Source organism: Erigeron canadensis, chromosome 7 (assembly GCF_010389155.1).
Source record: "Erigeron canadensis isolate Cc75 chromosome 7, C_canadensis_v1, whole genome shotgun sequence".
Classification (NCBI taxonomy): domain Eukaryota; kingdom Viridiplantae; phylum Streptophyta; class Magnoliopsida; order Asterales; family Asteraceae; genus Erigeron; species Erigeron canadensis.
Window position 1 is genome coordinate 13,038,130 of NC_057767.1, and position 17,673 is coordinate 13,055,802.

A 17,673-nucleotide genomic window follows, 5' to 3' on the forward strand; every position below is an offset into this window, starting at 1 on the left:
AAGAAGGAACTAGTGTGATTGATTTGAAAGATTTGATAGAGCTTGAAGTGGCACTTTGCAATATTTGAAGGTATTAGGTCATTCATGGACGAATGGCTAGTTTTGGCTTTTAGAGACTTAGAAGTCCCTCTCCCTTTGGCTCTTGATACATTTCGTTTTGATGGTCTTGTTTTGGTCAAATTGTGTAATCGGGCAGGCGTAAGTTTCAGCAAATTGTGAAGTTGTATTTGGACAACAATAGCGTCAAATGGGTAAATGACCCATTCTTTGTGTTCAAGGGTTTTGAAACTAGACTAAATTGTAATTATATATACAACGTGTTTTTAAAGTTGTTGGTAATATCTGGAAAGTGTTTGGTAAAGTTCATTTGAAATTTGAAGGTCACAAGTTCGATTTAGTGTCAAAAATGTTTTAGGGTTGCTGATGTGCTGCCCACTGCGGCGCAGTGGGTGTGATATTACTTGCGGCGCAGTGGTTTTCCTCGACCAGGATTGATGTTCTTCCCACTGCGGCGCAGTGGGAGGGTGTCAAGCCCACTGCGGCGCAGTGGGGCTTTGTCCCTTTCTTTGCCGAGACTTTCCACTACGGCGCAGTGGGGAGTGCTCGACCCACTACGGCTTAGTGGGGTGAAAAAAAAAATTTATTTCAGTATTTCGGTTTATCGAGTCTAGTTCTTTCAATGTTGACACTGCCGGCACGTGGCATTGTTCCTTTTTATTGATATTACATCCCTGATCACTATTCAGATTTTGTCATATCGGATCTCGGGTTTTCTTACTTTCGGTTTTTCATGATTTTTTTCACAGTTTTTTGTTATGTGTTCTCAACTAATATATTGGGCGCTGACAATGTTTAATTCGTCTATCTTAAACCACACACTACTATTCGGATTTCTCCATAACGGATCGAATTTTTCTTGGGTTTTTGCATACTTTTTTTATTTTGTTGTGTGTTTTCAACTCATATATTGGTCACTGACATTGTTCTATTCGTACATTTTACATCTCGCACCATTATTCGGATTTTGTCATATCGGATCCAGTTTGAGGTTTTATTTTTTTAGTTTTTCTTCGTTTTTTCCACAATATTTTTGCTTTTATGTTCTCAAATAATCTATTGAAAACTTTTATATATTCCTCACATCACAAACTTTTGGGCATAATTATGATAATGCATGATACATTTATTTTGAGTTTGTTTTCCCTAAGTTTTTTTATCTTTATATTTTTTATTTTTTACTTTATTGTACAACACAAACCTATATATTTCATATATAATATTTCTCGGTGTAATTAGGGTATTGTTCTTAAATACATAAGTATAATTTTGATATGACAAACATTTTAAGAAACATATCTATGATATAGTGTTTTTGGTGTTGCCTATGATATAGCGTTTTTGGTGTTGACCAAACTATCCTTAATGAATTAAATCACCACCAACTATATATATTAAATTACACTATTAGTCATTTACATTATAATATATCCCTACTACCTACTTTAAATCAAACACTTTATATCAAATTATCTATACCATTTGACGCCCCACTACCATCACACTATCTTCGTCACCGTCCCATTACGCGATTACTGTGATAGTTTATTGTAATATATTATCCTATATACTAAAATAACTTATTTGTTATTAATTAGTAAATATAAGTACAACATAACTAACAAGGCATTTGTTACTTGCATTTACAAGTTGAAATACATTTGGACAAGATCCTTTCAATTTTAAAAAAACTTTACTTGTAAGGTTAAGTATTTTAAACCTTGAATTATAATTAAGGGTCAAAATAAAAAATCGTAAACATTTATTTTAATCTACAGGTCAAGATATATTTAACTTTACTAGTTTCAATCCAAATGGGAAAAGTGAATGTGGTGTTGTCACACACGTAAGTTGGGTGAAATCCTTTACATACGAATTTTTTAATCTATAAATGTATAATGAATAAATAATGGACCCCTGTGTTTTTTTATGAATTAAAAAAATAAAATGTGAGCGAGATTTCACCCAACTTAAGTGCCTAACAGCACCACCTTCACTTCCTCAATTTACAAAAATCCTTATTGGTTGTTTTAACTATGTAACCAAGGTGTTATTTTATATGTACTTATATTATTTTATTTATTGACTAATAGATGTACTTCTGGTTTCTCGAAAGGGTTTACCATTATATGATTAGGTCCTTGATATCGAATATCCACTAACTGTTTAAAAATTTTTTTTTTATATTTAAGCGGAAAATTTTTTATACTAGCCATATATGACAAATGTTAGTCCCAAAATAAACTTAGGTTTTGATTAGATGAGGAAGGGTTATTTAAGAACCCACAAATAAAAAAGAACTCAAGAGCCATTCTGGACCACACATTTTTTTTTATCTTTCTTTCTCTTCAATTAAATAATAAAATTCACCCAAATCATTCAAAATGCTTTATTTCACAAACCGTAAATCGTTAGACGAAACAAAAAGCATGGGTGGTCATAAAAATTTCGTCCTCTTTTATTAGAGATCCAATTCGATATACTTTTGACGACTTTTTAATTTTCGTTTTTTCCCCTCTTGTACTTGTGTACATATACATGTGTAGGATCATTGTTTTCACATGTAAATTAATAAATAAGCAAATGTACACAACAATGAAGGTTAAGGGCAGATCCCGTCAATCCATGGTGGAGCCATAACGGCTAAGGGCGGAGCCCGTTAAGTAGATCACCCATCAACAGTCACCCCTTATGACCTATCACCCTCTATGACCTATCACCCTATGACCTATCACCCTATGACCTATCACCCTCTATGACCTATCATCCCCACTAGCTTTCGTTTATGAATATCCTTAAGGGCGAAGGCCGTTCCGAATCATAATTTCTGTTCAACCTACACATGTGTAAGTTCAACCTACATATGTGTAAGTACCAAAAAGAAAACAAAAACTAAAAAATCATCAAAAGTATATCAAATTGGATTTCTAATGAAAGATGACGAAATTTTAAGACTGTCGATGCTTTTTGTTTCGTCTAACGATTTACGGTTTGTGAGATAAAACATTTTGAATGATTTGGGTGAATTTTATTATTTAATTAAAGAGAGAGAAAGAAAAAAAGAATATGTAGTCCAGAATGATTTTTGAGTTCTTTTTTTTAATGAGTTCTTAAAATAACTCACCCCTTGATTAGATAAAACATTCTACTAAGTACATTTTATAAACGGGAATCAATATCATCTCAATGTTAAGAAACACTCTGTTGAAGTCAAAGAAATAAGCGGATGGAAAAGACATCTAAAATTTATGGAAATTACCTTAAAGTTTAAATGATAACTTAGAATATACAAGTGACATCAACGGTTCTTACAAATAGTTGTTGATAAACAAGTTTTAAAAGACTTAAAAAAAATTCTATTTTGCAACATTATTCTATGTATATGCTGATTCAGCAGTCGCTGATGAATACATACAAAGTGTTTTGTCCTTAGTATAAGAACATTAAGGAGTGGGTTGCGGTTGTTAGAACATGCATTTGTCAAATTAGACTTTGATAAGTGACTTTCACCTATCCTGAAGAGTGAATCTTTGTTTATTGAAGAGAAGCCAACTATTGGAGAAAGTGTTTGTCCAACTGTAAATTTGTGTTTTTGAAATATTATTTTTTAAAAATCTGTATCTATTAGTAATTTTTGGTATTTGATATAAGAGACAAATTTATTTTAAAAAAACATTAAATAATCTTTTTAAATTTTATCAATTTATTTTTTTTCATTCTTAAAAAAACAATTTTATTTTATTTTTATCAGAAAAAACTCAAAACATAAATTTTTTTTTTTATAATTAAAGGTGTGAATTACTTGCGAATATTGGAAGAAGTTATGAGCACGGGTTAAAACCCGACCCGACCTGTGCATAAGATGACCCGACAAAAGCAACAAAGTTGAACCTGTGACCCATCCCGTTACCTCTTTTGGGCAGGTAAGTTTGGGTCAGGTCGGGTCGGGTACGGACAGGGTCGGCTCGGTTCTTGGGTTTAAGGGACATTTCATTTGTCAAAACCCGGACCTTACTATGTCCGAAACCAGGCGGAGCAACAAAATTAAACCCGTAACCCGACACGTTATCCTATCGGGCAGATCGGTTCGGGTTTGGACGGGTCTAGGTCGGGTCGTGGCTTTTCGGGTCATATTCTCATCCCTAGTTGGAAGATCTAGCACACGTTGTTATAACCGGACCCGCGTTAGAGAGCATCTGTTGAATTAATCCTCAATTTAATTTTCTCGATAAGAAACCCTTATCACTCAGAGATCTAAATGAAAAACTCACCCAGACTCATTATAGATTAAAATTAAATATTTGTGCCCATGTCAAATATGTTTAGGGTAAGATTCGGATTACAAATTCTTATCACTTAGAGTTCCTCAAGTTATTATTTATTATTTTTAATTTGAAGATATCTTTAACTATTTATGACTTTGGGTTAAATATTTGGAGATGTATGTAATTTGTAAATTTTTTTATTATATGGAAAAAACTTTTATCTGGTAAATTTTAAGTAATTAATTTGTTACATTAAACAAATTGTATAAGCAATCGACTAAATGGTAATGTGAGGATCTAAATGTTAATTACATGCATAAAACTTTTTTTCGCACAAAATAGATAACACGAGTACATCCCAAATAATTAACCTATGACTTTTGATCCTCAACTTTACTCTGTTCCTTTCTTTCAAGAGTAATTCTAGGTGTACAAACCTAGAATATCCCAATTATTTACTTACCAATGCCAATTTCAAGCTAACTAGTTCCATCTTCAACTACTAAAATATCCCAATTTACTACTCGTATTACAAAAGACGCACCTCATCACCATCATTTCCACTGCACTTGTTTTACAGGTATTAAATATTAAAAATTATTTTTCCATCGCAATTTATATTCTAGGGTTGTGTTACTCTAATGTGTATCAACTTTTATTTATCAATTCATATTATTTAACCCTAGATCAACATAGCTATTATTATGCCATTCCAAAAAGAAAACTTAGTTATTATTATTTGTAAATATTTTAGTAGTCTTCATTAGTTATTGCAATGTGTTGGAAATGTTACTTTTGGATTTTAGTTTTAAATTTTGAGGTTTCATTAAACAAATGTTAGATGTCTGGATTCATGTGTAAGTATTATTGAATAATTAGTGCCTGTTTTTGCAGATGGAAGACGATGTGGTTTTATGCGTTAATCAGCTGGTGACAAATAAATCGTCGGAAACTCCAGGGTCGTCTCTAGATGGAGAAAATGGTGAAGAAGCTGGTGAACACGTGCCACTTATTCAGTCAGTTGAGTGTCGAATATGCCAGGAGGAGGATAGCGTCAAAAACTGCGAGATTCCTTGTGCTTGTAGTGGCAGCCTTAAGGTGCTTTCAAGGATTTCATCTTTCTTTATTAGCTTACATTGCATTCTTTTCGTTATTATAAAGAAAGAAAGAAAGAAACTGCTCAGTGCCGCCTTTTGTGGATTTTGAGCCCCAATACCTCGACGGTGTATGCGGAAGGTTAAGATGTAGGCAGACCTTACCTCTATCTAAGTAGAGAGACTGCTTCCATTTACTACCTAAATTCTTTCGTTATTATGTGAATGTCAAACACTGTATTGGCGGTCTAGAATATATGAACACTAAAGCACACCGTTATCGCAGTTTGCTCACAGGAAATGTGTTCAACGATGGTGCAACGAAAAAGGAGACACAATTTGCGAAATCTGTCACAAGGTATCTCACTGCCTGCTTTCTTACTCTTGCTGCCACAGTGACCCCTCCCGAACACAGGTGCCACAATCCCTCCATTGAGTGGGGTCTAATCATGACTAATATAACATACCTTTGTGACCACTTCCACTGGTGATCAAAGTTAAAAGTTGCAAAGACGGATTGTATGCATAACGTGGAAATTATGACTGCAGAAAACATAAATTATCTATATCCTTTCATAATGAACCCGTTTCGTCCTTTTGACCTGTTTCCTTCATTAACTATGTTGTTTGATTGCCGATCCAATATTTATAAAAAATGTTGTTTGGTTCAACCCATTTGACCTGTTAAGTTATAACCTAAGTTGACCCATTAACAATAGATGGGTCGAAATTAGCATCTATAATTAAGCTCACTATCCACTTATCGAACTATGTTCCTGTCTAGTGGATTATTCTTTGCAATGCTGAAGTTTAGTAAAATTGTGCATAAAGCATGTCCTCTTAATTTACATTAATTTATTAATATTGTATTGCATGCTATGAATATGACATAACATCTTTAAGTCGATGACTAATTCGAAAAATGTTGATTACACAGGCTTATGAACCTGGTTATATGGCACCTCCTCAATCAGATGGCACTGTTGTTGATATCAGGCATATTAACCTTTCATTGCTTCTTACCTAAACTATTTGAAATCATTTATTAGAATAATCTTTCGGTTGTATACTGTCATTATGTGACATACTTGGAAGAATTTTTATACGGAAGAAAGCTAAGTAGTTAATACTGAAATAGCGGTAATAGTGGTCGAGGACTGATATATGAGATGTTCGGTATAGCTGTGGTATAGTGGTAATTTTAATATTATGCAACATTTATATATAAAATAATTAATACTTTATGCTGAATAGAGATATCACAAGTCAAGCTTGAAAGTGTCAATATTTGAAACATTAGTGTTAATGTTTGCAAAAATTAGTGTATTTTTAAGTTTGGGCTATTTTTTTTTTTATTTTACAAAAAAACGCTATATCGCCTCCATTTAACTGCTATTTGGACCTATATAGCACCGATAGCGGTAAAATAGCGCCGATAATAGTGGGACCACTTATATGACTTCTATTTTGCTTGAGTACCGCTAACTGCTATAGCACCGCTATAGTGCCGGTATAAAGAAAGGGATGCTGAATGTGCATTTTGGAAGTGATGTTATGTGGGTTTAGACACTCTAAAACTGATAGTTAGTAGTAAAAAACGGGATGTAGGAGATAACTTCTTCAATGTGCTTTTTCTGTTTGAACTTTATAATATTCAGTTAATCAGATATTTATACGGAAACTGGCCAAATAGGAGATTCTTGTGGAAAAAGGCAGCATCTTGTAAGATGGAAGCAATAAGTTTCTTACACAGTTACGCAACTGGCGAGAAACTTATAGCTTAGCCGTTAAGATTTCTGATAATTAGAAGCAGATTTCGTGCATATGAACCTAAAAGCAGTTTATTTTTTCCACAAGTCACAATAGTTCCAAATTTTGATAGTTATCGCTGGAGCTTAAACTGTGAGTGAAAGTAATTTTTAATGTTTCTCTACAATTTTAGTTGTGGTTTTAATAGCTGGTTTTACATGCAGTGCAAGTTGGACACTTAATGGTACTCCTATAAACCTGTTAGATCCTCGACTTGTGGCTATGGCTGCTGCTGAACGGAATCTTTTGGATGCTGAATATGAGGACACCAGTGCCAATGGGGCTTCGTTTTGTCGCTCAGCTGCTCTCATTGTAAGATTGTAATAACAATCTTCATTTTATAGTTATATGTATGGTAATTTTTAGAATACTTGTCTGCTAACAATAATTGGTATATTCAAGAATTTTATGTGCTTCAAATTTTGCATCATTGCTGGGCAGTTGATGGCTCTTTTGCTCTTGAGGCATGCTCTCACAATTGGCGATGATGACGATGATGATGCTTCTGCCTTTTTTGCTGTAAGTGTAGTTTGTTGTACTATGGGGCTGTTTGGATTTGCGATTTGGAGGTAATATGTAACACTGAATCAAGATCTGATAATCAGCTGCACTGAAACTTTTACTCTTATATCATCAGTTACGTTGCAAAATCTGTTAATCAAAATTCACTAAGCTCCAAATCGCATATCCTAGGACCCCTTATAAAACAATTCGTACATGACTCCAGTTTTAAACAAAACTATCTAGACAACTTGACAAGTTGTTTATCGTGCAGCTTTTCATGCTTCGGGCAGCTGGTCTTCTCTTTACTTTCTACATGATGGCCTGGGCGATCAGTATCTTGAAGCGTCTTAGGCAATCACAGGTAGAAGGCCAAAATTATGCTTTTCTTTAGAGGTTGCAAAATGGGTGAAAATGGGTTGGATCAAAACAGGTATGTGCTGGCAGAGGCGGGGCTATCGTACACACAATTAGTTTGTCAGATATGATAATGGTTTATTTTTTTGCTTTTATTAACAACCTATATTTTTAAATTAAGTCATTTAGGAAGGTTTTGTGCATCGAGGATCGATCTGTTCAACACATTCTCTGTTTGCAGAACAAAATATCTTTTCATTTACCCATCTAATAGGTTGTAGATAGATTGTAGTCCAAATCCACTCACTTATCAGTAAATGGGTCGGAATGGTTACCTTGATGATATAACAATGTTAATGAAATTATTATGTACAGGAACCCACAAGACGGGCAGGACTGGAAGCAGCTGTAGATGTGGACTGGCAGCAGCCCCTGATGAGGCACCCATGATGCAAGCTGCCAAGCAGAGCATCATAGAGGCCTGCATATCATTCTTGCACCAGGAACATCTATGGTATCACCACCACCACCTGCTATGACCACGGCTCCTTTGCCAGTGAGCCTCATCGATATAATATGCTCAATTGAGGTTGTATGTTGTATCTTCTCCCTGTCTACAAAAATGAAACTGAAAGCTTAATTGTGTTTGTAAACTAATATTAACGATCAATTTATGAATATATGTGGGGATTCATGGTAGCCTTTTTAGTCGGTATGGATATTTGTCAACTTTCTCCAATTTCATATTAGTTTGTCACAATACACGTTCAACATATTTGTATTTTGTATTGCGTAGTAGGATAAAGAGGATAGAATGTGAAACAGGAAAAGAAGTTTTGCTACTTTAAATGATTTTAAGCATATAAAGCCTTTAATGCAGATTAAACACAAGAAATCAAGAGTTAGATGTATGTTTTGTTTTATAAAAAAGCTTGGATACTTCGGTTAGGGCGTGTCAAATATATCTGCATTCTTTAGGTAATGGGAATAACGGAAACTTCCAGCATTTTGTGATTAGTTATGTGTGATCCAAATTGATCAAACAAACGAGGTAAAAACGTGCAGTCCCTATCCATAGTAGTAAAAGAGACAGCCGACCTGAATCACTGGTTCAATGACAAAAGCTGAACATAGGCTGGTTTCTTCTCAGTGGTTCTTTATATATATATATATATATATATAAAAGCAACTCGGATTAGTTCTTCTCGATGAGGTTAGCTTCATCATGATGGTACAAACATGGCTCTGATATCATATTGTAACATCCGTCTATATAGATTATTTGTTTTATTGCAACTAGTCCTCAACCCTTAATTTTCCAATAGCTCATCATATTGGATGGAATTACTCGATGCGATTCTACCACTCCATATCTATAGGTCTGGGCCATAAGGGAACCGATCTCAAAGCTTTCACAATATTGCCCGCTCCTTCTCAGAATCGAACAGGACAAGGATGGGGAAGCTACGCCCGCGAAACATACCCCGAAAATAACCACTTACCTCACATGTCCGTGGACACTGCTATAGGATGAGTACTCCCTGTAAAAGTGACATTGTCGCCTTCATATTCATCGCAATGATTCACAAACATACGCAAACATTAATTGCTTTTAGGATGGTAATTAGCTCATAAATAGGCTGTATAATGTTAGTTTTAGTCAAGCCAACATAGCAATTAGCGTTTCGTATTGTAGGTATTCCGATTATTCCATATGTCATTCTATTTCGTCAAAATTGAGTTATTTCTCTGTATGATAAGTGATTTATGGACATAATATGGTTCAAAGTACAAGAAAATACATATACATAATTCCAAGGGTGTAACTCATACATGCAAGTATGCAAATGCAATGATAAAAGAAAAGGTTTACAATCGACATAAATTCAAAAGGCATATTAACGTTTTTGAATATTTATAGATGGTTCATTATATTTTTGAGAGAAAATGATTTTCTATAGCTACCAATGACCCATAGATAGAGTGCTGAGACATCCAGGTTTTACTCATAAGGTTGGGTGTTCAAACCTTGGCAGGGGCCTTATGAGGTTTTTCCTAGAATGAAACTACATGGTGGGCTTGGGCTACCCAGCGCTATACGTGTTCGCAGGGCGTATGGGGTTGCCTTTCGCCATTGGGTTAACCTAGGTATCCGGGATATATTCGTTGGCCATTAAAATAAAAAAAAATAGTCTTGCAATGGGCCAAATTTACTGGTTACACAGGCCAGTGGTAACAGATTTAGGATTTTGCTGTAGGCTTTGTGTAAAACATATGACTTCTACACCCTCAACAAGCAGAATGCTTGAACTATAGGCTTGAGCTCAACTTGGTCTTTTGATGAGTTGAGCGTTAGTAGACTGGCTCCCTTACATCTCTATTATGTACACTTGAATCACGGCACTTGATTCCACTGCAACAGCGGGCACTTGATTCTTTTTGGACGTTTGACATCTTTGGTGTAACCTCTAGTAGTCCAGCTTCTGTATCTGTTCTCCTAAACCATCCTGGATTACGATGTCAAAAACTTTTGTGACATTTGGTATCTATTTTCCCTACCAACTGTCTTATGTACCGAAGATATCTTCCTATAAACTGCCTGCCAAATCATGTCAACAGCATCACCACTCTGTGAGGGAAACTGATACTCAAAATGTGGTGCAATTTGTTTCAATCTTTCCCACATTTCAATCCATTTTTCTCTTTGAACACCTCTAAGAAGTTTTAAAAGGTAACCCTTCTTAAGAGCATCTGATGCAGGAACAAATATGGCGAATTTGGAGTAATCAAGAACATCCTCAAATGGAACCTCGATGTTGTCACTTATTACAACAGGAACACAATGACTAGCAATAGCATCAAACATACGGTTAGATGAAGGTGTGTCTCCTGCAATGTTGAGGCAGAATTTGGATGAAATCATCCCTCTGGATGCCTTTCGGACCCCACCTGATGACACAGTTCCGAATGTAAAGTGCACATCTTTTTCGTCTTTCATTAGGTAGTATAGCTTTTGACGAAGCATTCCACCCTGTGTAGATACACAAACACACAGTTAATTGATAAGAGAGACAGAACAATACTGCATAGCCCAAAGGTTTTAAGCCTTATTTGAGGCCTGTGTGTTTATTATATTCGGTACAAAAGCAAATGCTTAATATTAACGAATTTTTGTCCAGTTTGTGTTTAGGGTAAACAACTTCGCTTTCACCCTTAACACCTTTAAACTAATTATTACTTGACGATAACCTGTACATTAGTCACATATAACCGGTTAGTTAGCATCGAATAGATGTAAAGTAACCATTTCCGAATATCAAACATGCCAGCATTATCCACACCTGATAAGCTCTACGGAATAATAACATTACATCAATCTTTTGAACATTTGAAGGTGCCATGGTTAAAAAAAGGTGGTTCCCTAAAATACTAGTGAGAAACTTAGATCGATACAGAAACAAAACATGGGCAAGAAAAAACTCACATCTTTTCTATAGATCGCTCCTTGAAAATAAACTAACACACGCCGATCTTCAAAAGAAGGCGAATCACCAGCATCAACAAGCCTTACAACATGTTTGTAAGGTGCAATGATATCTTTATCAATATTTGCAATATGAGCAGGATACCTTCCAAAATCAGCAAGAACAAACATAGCAGAACCCAAGTGTTTTCTTGCTAAAAGCATACTATTTGGATGGTGAGCCACAATCATATGATCCTTTCCTCCCAACCTTTTCCATTCATCTCTACCTTTTAAATACTTCACCAATCTTTCTTGCAAAATCTTATCTAAACTAGTTTTCCCGGTGCTATGAATTTTAGAATGCCGATTGTAACTTAAAGAGGAGAAAAATGGCACAAAAATGACATCCGCTCGAGTTGCATTTTTTACAAGAATTGCAGTACAAGGTGTAGACAAATTTGGAGCAGTTGAAGACAATAGATTAAGAGTGAGCCAATATTCTATACTGTGTTGTAAGTTTAACCCACCTGGGTATTTAGGGATTTCACTCAAATCACTCACATTAGGCCAAATTTGGCTTCTATCTCCCTTCCATCCTAGTAATCCAAAGTGAAACTCAGGTGGTAAATCATACATAAAAATTTTAAGCAGAGCATGGTTTCGGTCACAAGAGACGGTTGGTTTAATGAGGTCGGATTTAAAACAAGACTCTTTACAAGATGAACCTACAAAAGGGGTCGATTTTAGTTCAATTGGCTCACTGGTTTGATCATCTTTAATAATAACCGGCGTTTTTGAAACAACAATAAGCTTATATATTGATCTGGGTACTACAGAATTATCACCAAACTGAAACAGGATTGATGAAGAAAGCATTAGAAACAACATTGAGACCGCGAATAGCAAGGTAAGTGATCGCGAAATAAACACACCCTTTTCAGACATTGTTGTCATTGGAACAAAGTGTAGAAGTTGCAAAAACAAACGTTATTCTAAGATCATAAATACTTCAAAACCTCAAATACATCAAAGACCTATTTTCAACAAGAACCTAACTTTCAAGAAAAGTAAAAGTCACTTTCTTAATAGTTAAAAGCCTAATTTTCTAAGCAATGCATTGGTAGTGACATTATAACTAAGCCAACAATATATTTGACCATAGTTAACTTAGAACTATTAAAATTCTTGATATTTGAAGTAAAAAACTTAATTATCAAATATTAATTAAACATCATAAATAACATAAAGAACCTGAAAGCTGAAGAGGCATGCATTAAGTTGCAGTCTTAAAACTCAAGAAAAGATTAATTACCAAGAATCGAATTTCTTATCAAATAGTTAATAGGAAACAACAGAAAAAAGAAGATGTGAATGAAAATCTTAGTTTTGTGACATGATGATATTGATGAGCTACCATCCAAGCCTCCAAGGTGATGAAAATAGAATCCTTGTTGAATTGATGCTCTTTTCATTTTTATTTTATTTTTTAATTTTTCAAGAAGAAGACAATAACGTGTGTATCTATGCAAAGTAGTCACGACTCACGGGGACTGATTTAATATTCATTAATTAATTCTAATTAATAATTGAAAAAACATATATCTTCCCTCCTAAATATAGTATAATGTATTAAATTCAATTTAATTTAACTTGTACTGATATTGAATGTTAGCTGTAATTCGGCCGATAATACGGTATTTCTGGTTTTACCTAAGGTCTTGAGTTCGATCCTTATAGATGGAAAAACCTTGGGGTTTTTCCCTCTGAATACTTGCAATGGTCCATGGTCAACATCTTGTTTATGCAAGGCTTCACCATTATACGGTGAAGTTTTCCCGATGTCGTATGCCGACTGAATGTTCGAAAAAATACCAAATTACCAATAATACTAGTATCGAGTATTTTGCCGATACGATAAATATAACATTTTCTAGAGCACTCAATTATTTTTATATCAAATTAATCATACTTCTATAAAAGCTTATGAAAACTTAAAAATTGGTTTAAAAATTCTCCTAAAACTTTTTGTATTATTGGACTGTCCCGTAATTACAGAGTAGTATTGTTGTGAATGACATATAATTTTAAAAAAAAAAATATTAAAGATTGATCTAAAAATTCTTCTAAAAATATAAAAAGATGATATGTGGTATACAATAATTCTCATTTTTAATTTTCTCCTTATTTTTTTATATGTCACCGTTTAACAATTACGATGATTTTTAGACTATTTATTATAAGTATTAATGATTTCCCAAAACTTTAATATCATAACCCTCGTCTTTAGTTAGTTATTTTCGTATACAAATCGTAGGCCAATTTAATGAAATAATTTGCCAAACTGCAACAACAGTGACGATTGTTGGAAAAAGTACAACTTTAAACATTCTTATATGCTATTTCATTTGTCTTCCAATTTTCCTTTTCTTTTCTTCTTTTGATTCTTGTTTCCGTACATTATTATCATCAGATCTTTACCAAACATGAATTACATAACTTCTTCCCTTCTCATTTTGTCGCATCAACGTAATGTCAACACATCCAAACTCATATTTTACTTTATTTGCTTGTTGCTTCATCACTTTATTATTTATTAGAAAAGTTAAAGTTAATTTCAATTAATTAATCAAATACAATAATATATTTAATGTCGGAAAAATAATACAATAACTTAAAATATACAGTTATTATTTGGTAAAAGCATCTGTAATCTAAATTATCGATCCATGAGACGCTCAATAATATAAATGAAACATAAAACTAAATTTTAAATGACTGATATGTAATATTTCTAGTACAGTTTTCAATGAGTTACTCAATAATATAAATGAAACAAAAAACTAAATTTTAAATGACTGATATGAAATGTTTCTAGTACAGTTTTCCATGAATTACTCAATAATATAAATGAAACAAAAAACTAAATTTTAAATAACTGATATGTAATGTTTCTAGTACAGTTTTTCATGAGTTACTCAATAATATAAATGAAACAAAAAACTAAATTTTTAAATGACTGATATTTAATGTTTTTCTAGTACAGTTTTCGATCAGTCACAAAGTCACACAACTAGAAATGCACATATGTATTCTGCGGAATTCTTTGAATCGAAAATTTTAAAATTATAGCTAGCTTATTAGTAAAATTTCAACCAAGTGGTCATCGGGTAATAGGTCGGGGTGGTTGGGGTAAAACGGGCACATCGGCTCCGGGGGTTTGGGTTGAAGATATTTGGGCTTATTTGTTATCATTTTTTAAAAATAGTTGGCCCATCAGTTTTTTTCCTAACAACTTTTGATTTATAAGTTGGTTTTTGTTATACTTTTATTGGACATTAGATGACAGAGCCACTCGTCATTTTATTGGACATTAGATGACAGAGCCACTCGTCATCCACAATGGTCTTTACGTTCATTTTGAGACGATGTCATCGCAGAGATTACAAGAAAAACCACCTAATGGACCATCAAACTGCGCTCTTGGTTTATATTAATAAAAAGTTTTCGATAATTAAATATAAGTTGATGTTATGTTTTTATAGAGTTGTATTGATGCGAAACCATCAAAATTGGTGAAACCTAAGGGCTCAATCTCAGCCCTTAGATCAAAACAGATCGACGGTTCCCTTGAAAAAAGAAAAAAAACACGCAGAGGGGTACTTTGGTAATTTTGCACATTATCTCACACCTCAATTATTTCTTTCCAGTTTCAAACACACACACAGATCAGATCTCTCTCTCTCTCTCTCACCCCCCACTAGTAGCACCACCACCACTACCAACACCGTGCTCAGGTCACCATCGCGTTTTTGTTGCATCTGTCATCATCATCTCCAACATTCATCATCAATTAATCTTGAAGATAACTTTTTGTTATGTAAATTCTAAATATTCAAATGTAATTAGATAACATGTGATTAGATCTTTCTAACATTTGAATTTGTTAAATTTTATTAGTTATTTAATTGACTTTGTTGTTTGGTATAATATTGCCTACAAGGTGTTTGATGAAATGTCTAAACCAAAGTTTCTTATATACGATTTAGTATCAAATCACATCTGATTGAGTATTGCATATAAGGTGTTTGATGAAATGTCTAAACCAAAGTTTGATAACCTTTATGATTTTGAATCAAATTTGATTGTGTATAGGTTTGTTGATATAAAACCCATTTGTTTGTAATTGTATGTGTAAAATCAATCACATCTGATTGAGGGTATAGAGATTTCTGTTTTTGTAACTGTATGTGTAAAATCATATTTGATTTTGTATATAGATTCTATAGATTTGTGTTTTGTAACTTTGTTTTGTACAATCAAATTTGATTTTGTATTGAGGTTTTAGTTACTTGTGTTCTTATGTCTAGAATCATATTTGATTCTCTTATAGTGTGAAAATCCTATATATAATGAACTATTCAAAATCAAAAATGATTTTACGCATACATTGTGAAAAACCTATTCAAAATCAATTTTTCAAAATAAAAAATGATTTTACGCATATATTGGGGAAAACCTATACAAAATTATATATGATTTTTTATAATACATTGAGACAAAACCAAATGAGTTCCATACAAAGAAAACCATTTGAAATCAAAAATGATTTTATCCATAGAGTGTCAAAACCCTATATAAAATCATATATGATTTTATTCATACATCTAGACAAAAAAGTGAGTTCGGTATCATTAAATATATTCAAATTAAAAAATGATTTTGTATATGCTTTCGTACAAATAAACTTAATCAAAATCAAAATCGATTTTAAGCATACACTATGAAAAATTTATTCAAAATCATATACGATTTTACATATAAGTTTGAGACAAGGCAAATGAGTTCTATACAAATAAACCTATTTAAAATCAATTTTGAATTTTGAGACAAGAAATGAATTCGGTATCATTAAACCTATTCAAAATCAAATTTGATGGAATTTCATTTGTTTGTGTAGATATATGGAATTTCACTAAACCTATTCTAAATCAAATCCGAGGGGAAAGTGTGATCACGAGGGTCTTCGACCTCGCGCTTTAGTTTGGGTTTGAAGTCGTAGGGTTAGCCGTTCAAACCCTAAACTAAAGTTTAATTTCTAATCAAAAATGATTTTACATGTATAATGTTAAAAATCTATGCAAAATCATTTTTGATTTTATGCATACATTTTAGAAAAATTGCATTCTAAAACCCTAAATGCTAAAGCCTACAGTGAGGGGACGGATGTATACGGTACGCTTAAGGGTTTAGGGTTTAAAGTCGTAGGGTTAGCCGGATAACCCTACAACTTCAAACCCTAAACCCTAAGCTACAATGTAAAAACCCGGGAAAATCTATGCAAAATCATTTTTGATTTTATGCATACATTTTAGAAAAGTTGCATTCTAAAACTCTAAATGCTAAACCCTAAAATGTTAAAGCTTACAGTTGGGGGACGGATGTATATGGTACTGTAAGTCCACCTAACAAGATGTGCACGAGATCAAGATATAACAAGATATAAGGTTAGACAATAATAATCACAAGTTATATCAAGTAACCCGACTGGCAAGTAAATCGAAACTAGATGGGACTAGTTAGAATTACGATCCAGATAATGGATAAGAGTAATAATGTATAATTGCTTGAAACTATATAAATTACTAAATATAATCAAGTATTATGGCAATGAGTCAAGATGTATTTTTCAATGTATTTTATTTATTGCTTGTAAATAAAATACAAGAGTTGTTGCGGAACAAAGATAATCACACTTGTGAAAGTATCTAAACAACCCAGAAATACAAATGATCTATGTGACGAGGAATTACTCGTAAGAATACTTAGAGTAATATCACACGTTGCAATTGCCAAAGTTCCAAGCTATTTTGCAAGTGTGAGAAGTGTTATATTTATAGGCAAAACATGTCTTGATGACATGGCAAAATGCCGTACTAAATATGGTTGGATGGATTTGTAGGACAAATCCATAACACGCTTGTTTAAGGTAAAGTATGTCAGTTTCTTGATGTGACTTGACATACTTTATTCCCAACCTTTTTGCTAAAACTTTCCCAATCCCAGGTTGATAGTAATTAACCGGGTAAAGGTAGTTAAAGTTGCAAAAAGACTTTCCTCGTAATCA

At 33.4% G+C, this 17,673-nt stretch overlaps 2 protein-coding genes across 3 annotated transcripts; one reads left to right on the forward strand and one right to left on the reverse strand.

Annotated features, from left to right (window-relative positions):
- Nucleotides 1-4,735: 4,735 nt before the first annotated feature.
- LOC122607304 lies at nt 4,736-8,782 on the forward strand. Of its 2 annotated transcripts, none has more exons than XM_043780250.1 (8): nt 4,736-4,902; nt 5,217-5,420; nt 5,703-5,774; nt 6,354-6,412; nt 7,390-7,537; nt 7,628-7,744; nt 8,001-8,090; nt 8,459-8,782. In XM_043780250.1, exons 2-8 carry the CDS (start codon nt 5,217-5,219, stop codon nt 8,531-8,533), a joined length of 765 nt encoding a protein of 254 aa, XP_043636185.1. In that variant the 5' UTR covers nt 4,736-4,902; the 3' UTR covers nt 8,534-8,782. The 2 variants fall into 2 exon arrangements, with proteins under 2 accessions (XP_043636185.1, XP_043636186.1); XM_043780251.1 differs by having other exon boundaries at nt 4,741-4,902; nt 7,667-7,744.
- A 1,182-nt stretch (nt 8,783-9,964) lies between these two features.
- Nucleotides 9,965-12,507, reverse strand: LOC122608212 (probable arabinosyltransferase ARAD1). Its single transcript, XM_043781298.1, has 2 exons — nt 11,568-12,507; nt 9,965-11,114 (listed from the first exon to the last, which is right to left on the reverse strand). Exons 1-2 carry the CDS (start codon nt 12,501-12,503, stop codon nt 10,596-10,598), a joined length of 1,455 nt encoding a protein of 484 aa, XP_043637233.1. The 5' UTR covers nt 12,504-12,507; the 3' UTR covers nt 9,965-10,595.
- Between the last annotated feature and the right edge of the window lie 5,166 nt (nt 12,508-17,673).

Bases quoted from the DNA above. Each gene is read 5' to 3' on its own strand.
- LOC122607304 (XM_043780250.1), top strand. From the start codon at position 5,217: ATGGAAGACGATGTGGTTTTATGCGTTAATCAGCTGGTGACAAATAAA. The intron at 5,775-6,353 runs GTATCTCACTGC...TTGATTACACAG, and splicing joins TTTGCGAAATCTGTCACAAG to GCTTATGAACCTGGTTATAT. The intron at 7,538-7,627 runs GTAAGATTGTAA...GGTATATTCAAG, and splicing joins GTCGCTCAGCTGCTCTCATT to AATTTTATGTGCTTCAAATT.
- LOC122608212 (XM_043781298.1), bottom strand. From the start codon at position 12,503: ATGACAACAATGTCTGAAAAGGGTGTGTTTATTTCGCGATCACTTACC. The intron at 11,115-11,567 runs GTGAGTTTTTTC...GTATCTACACAG, and splicing joins GAGCGATCTATAGAAAAGAT to GGTGGAATGCTTCGTCAAAA.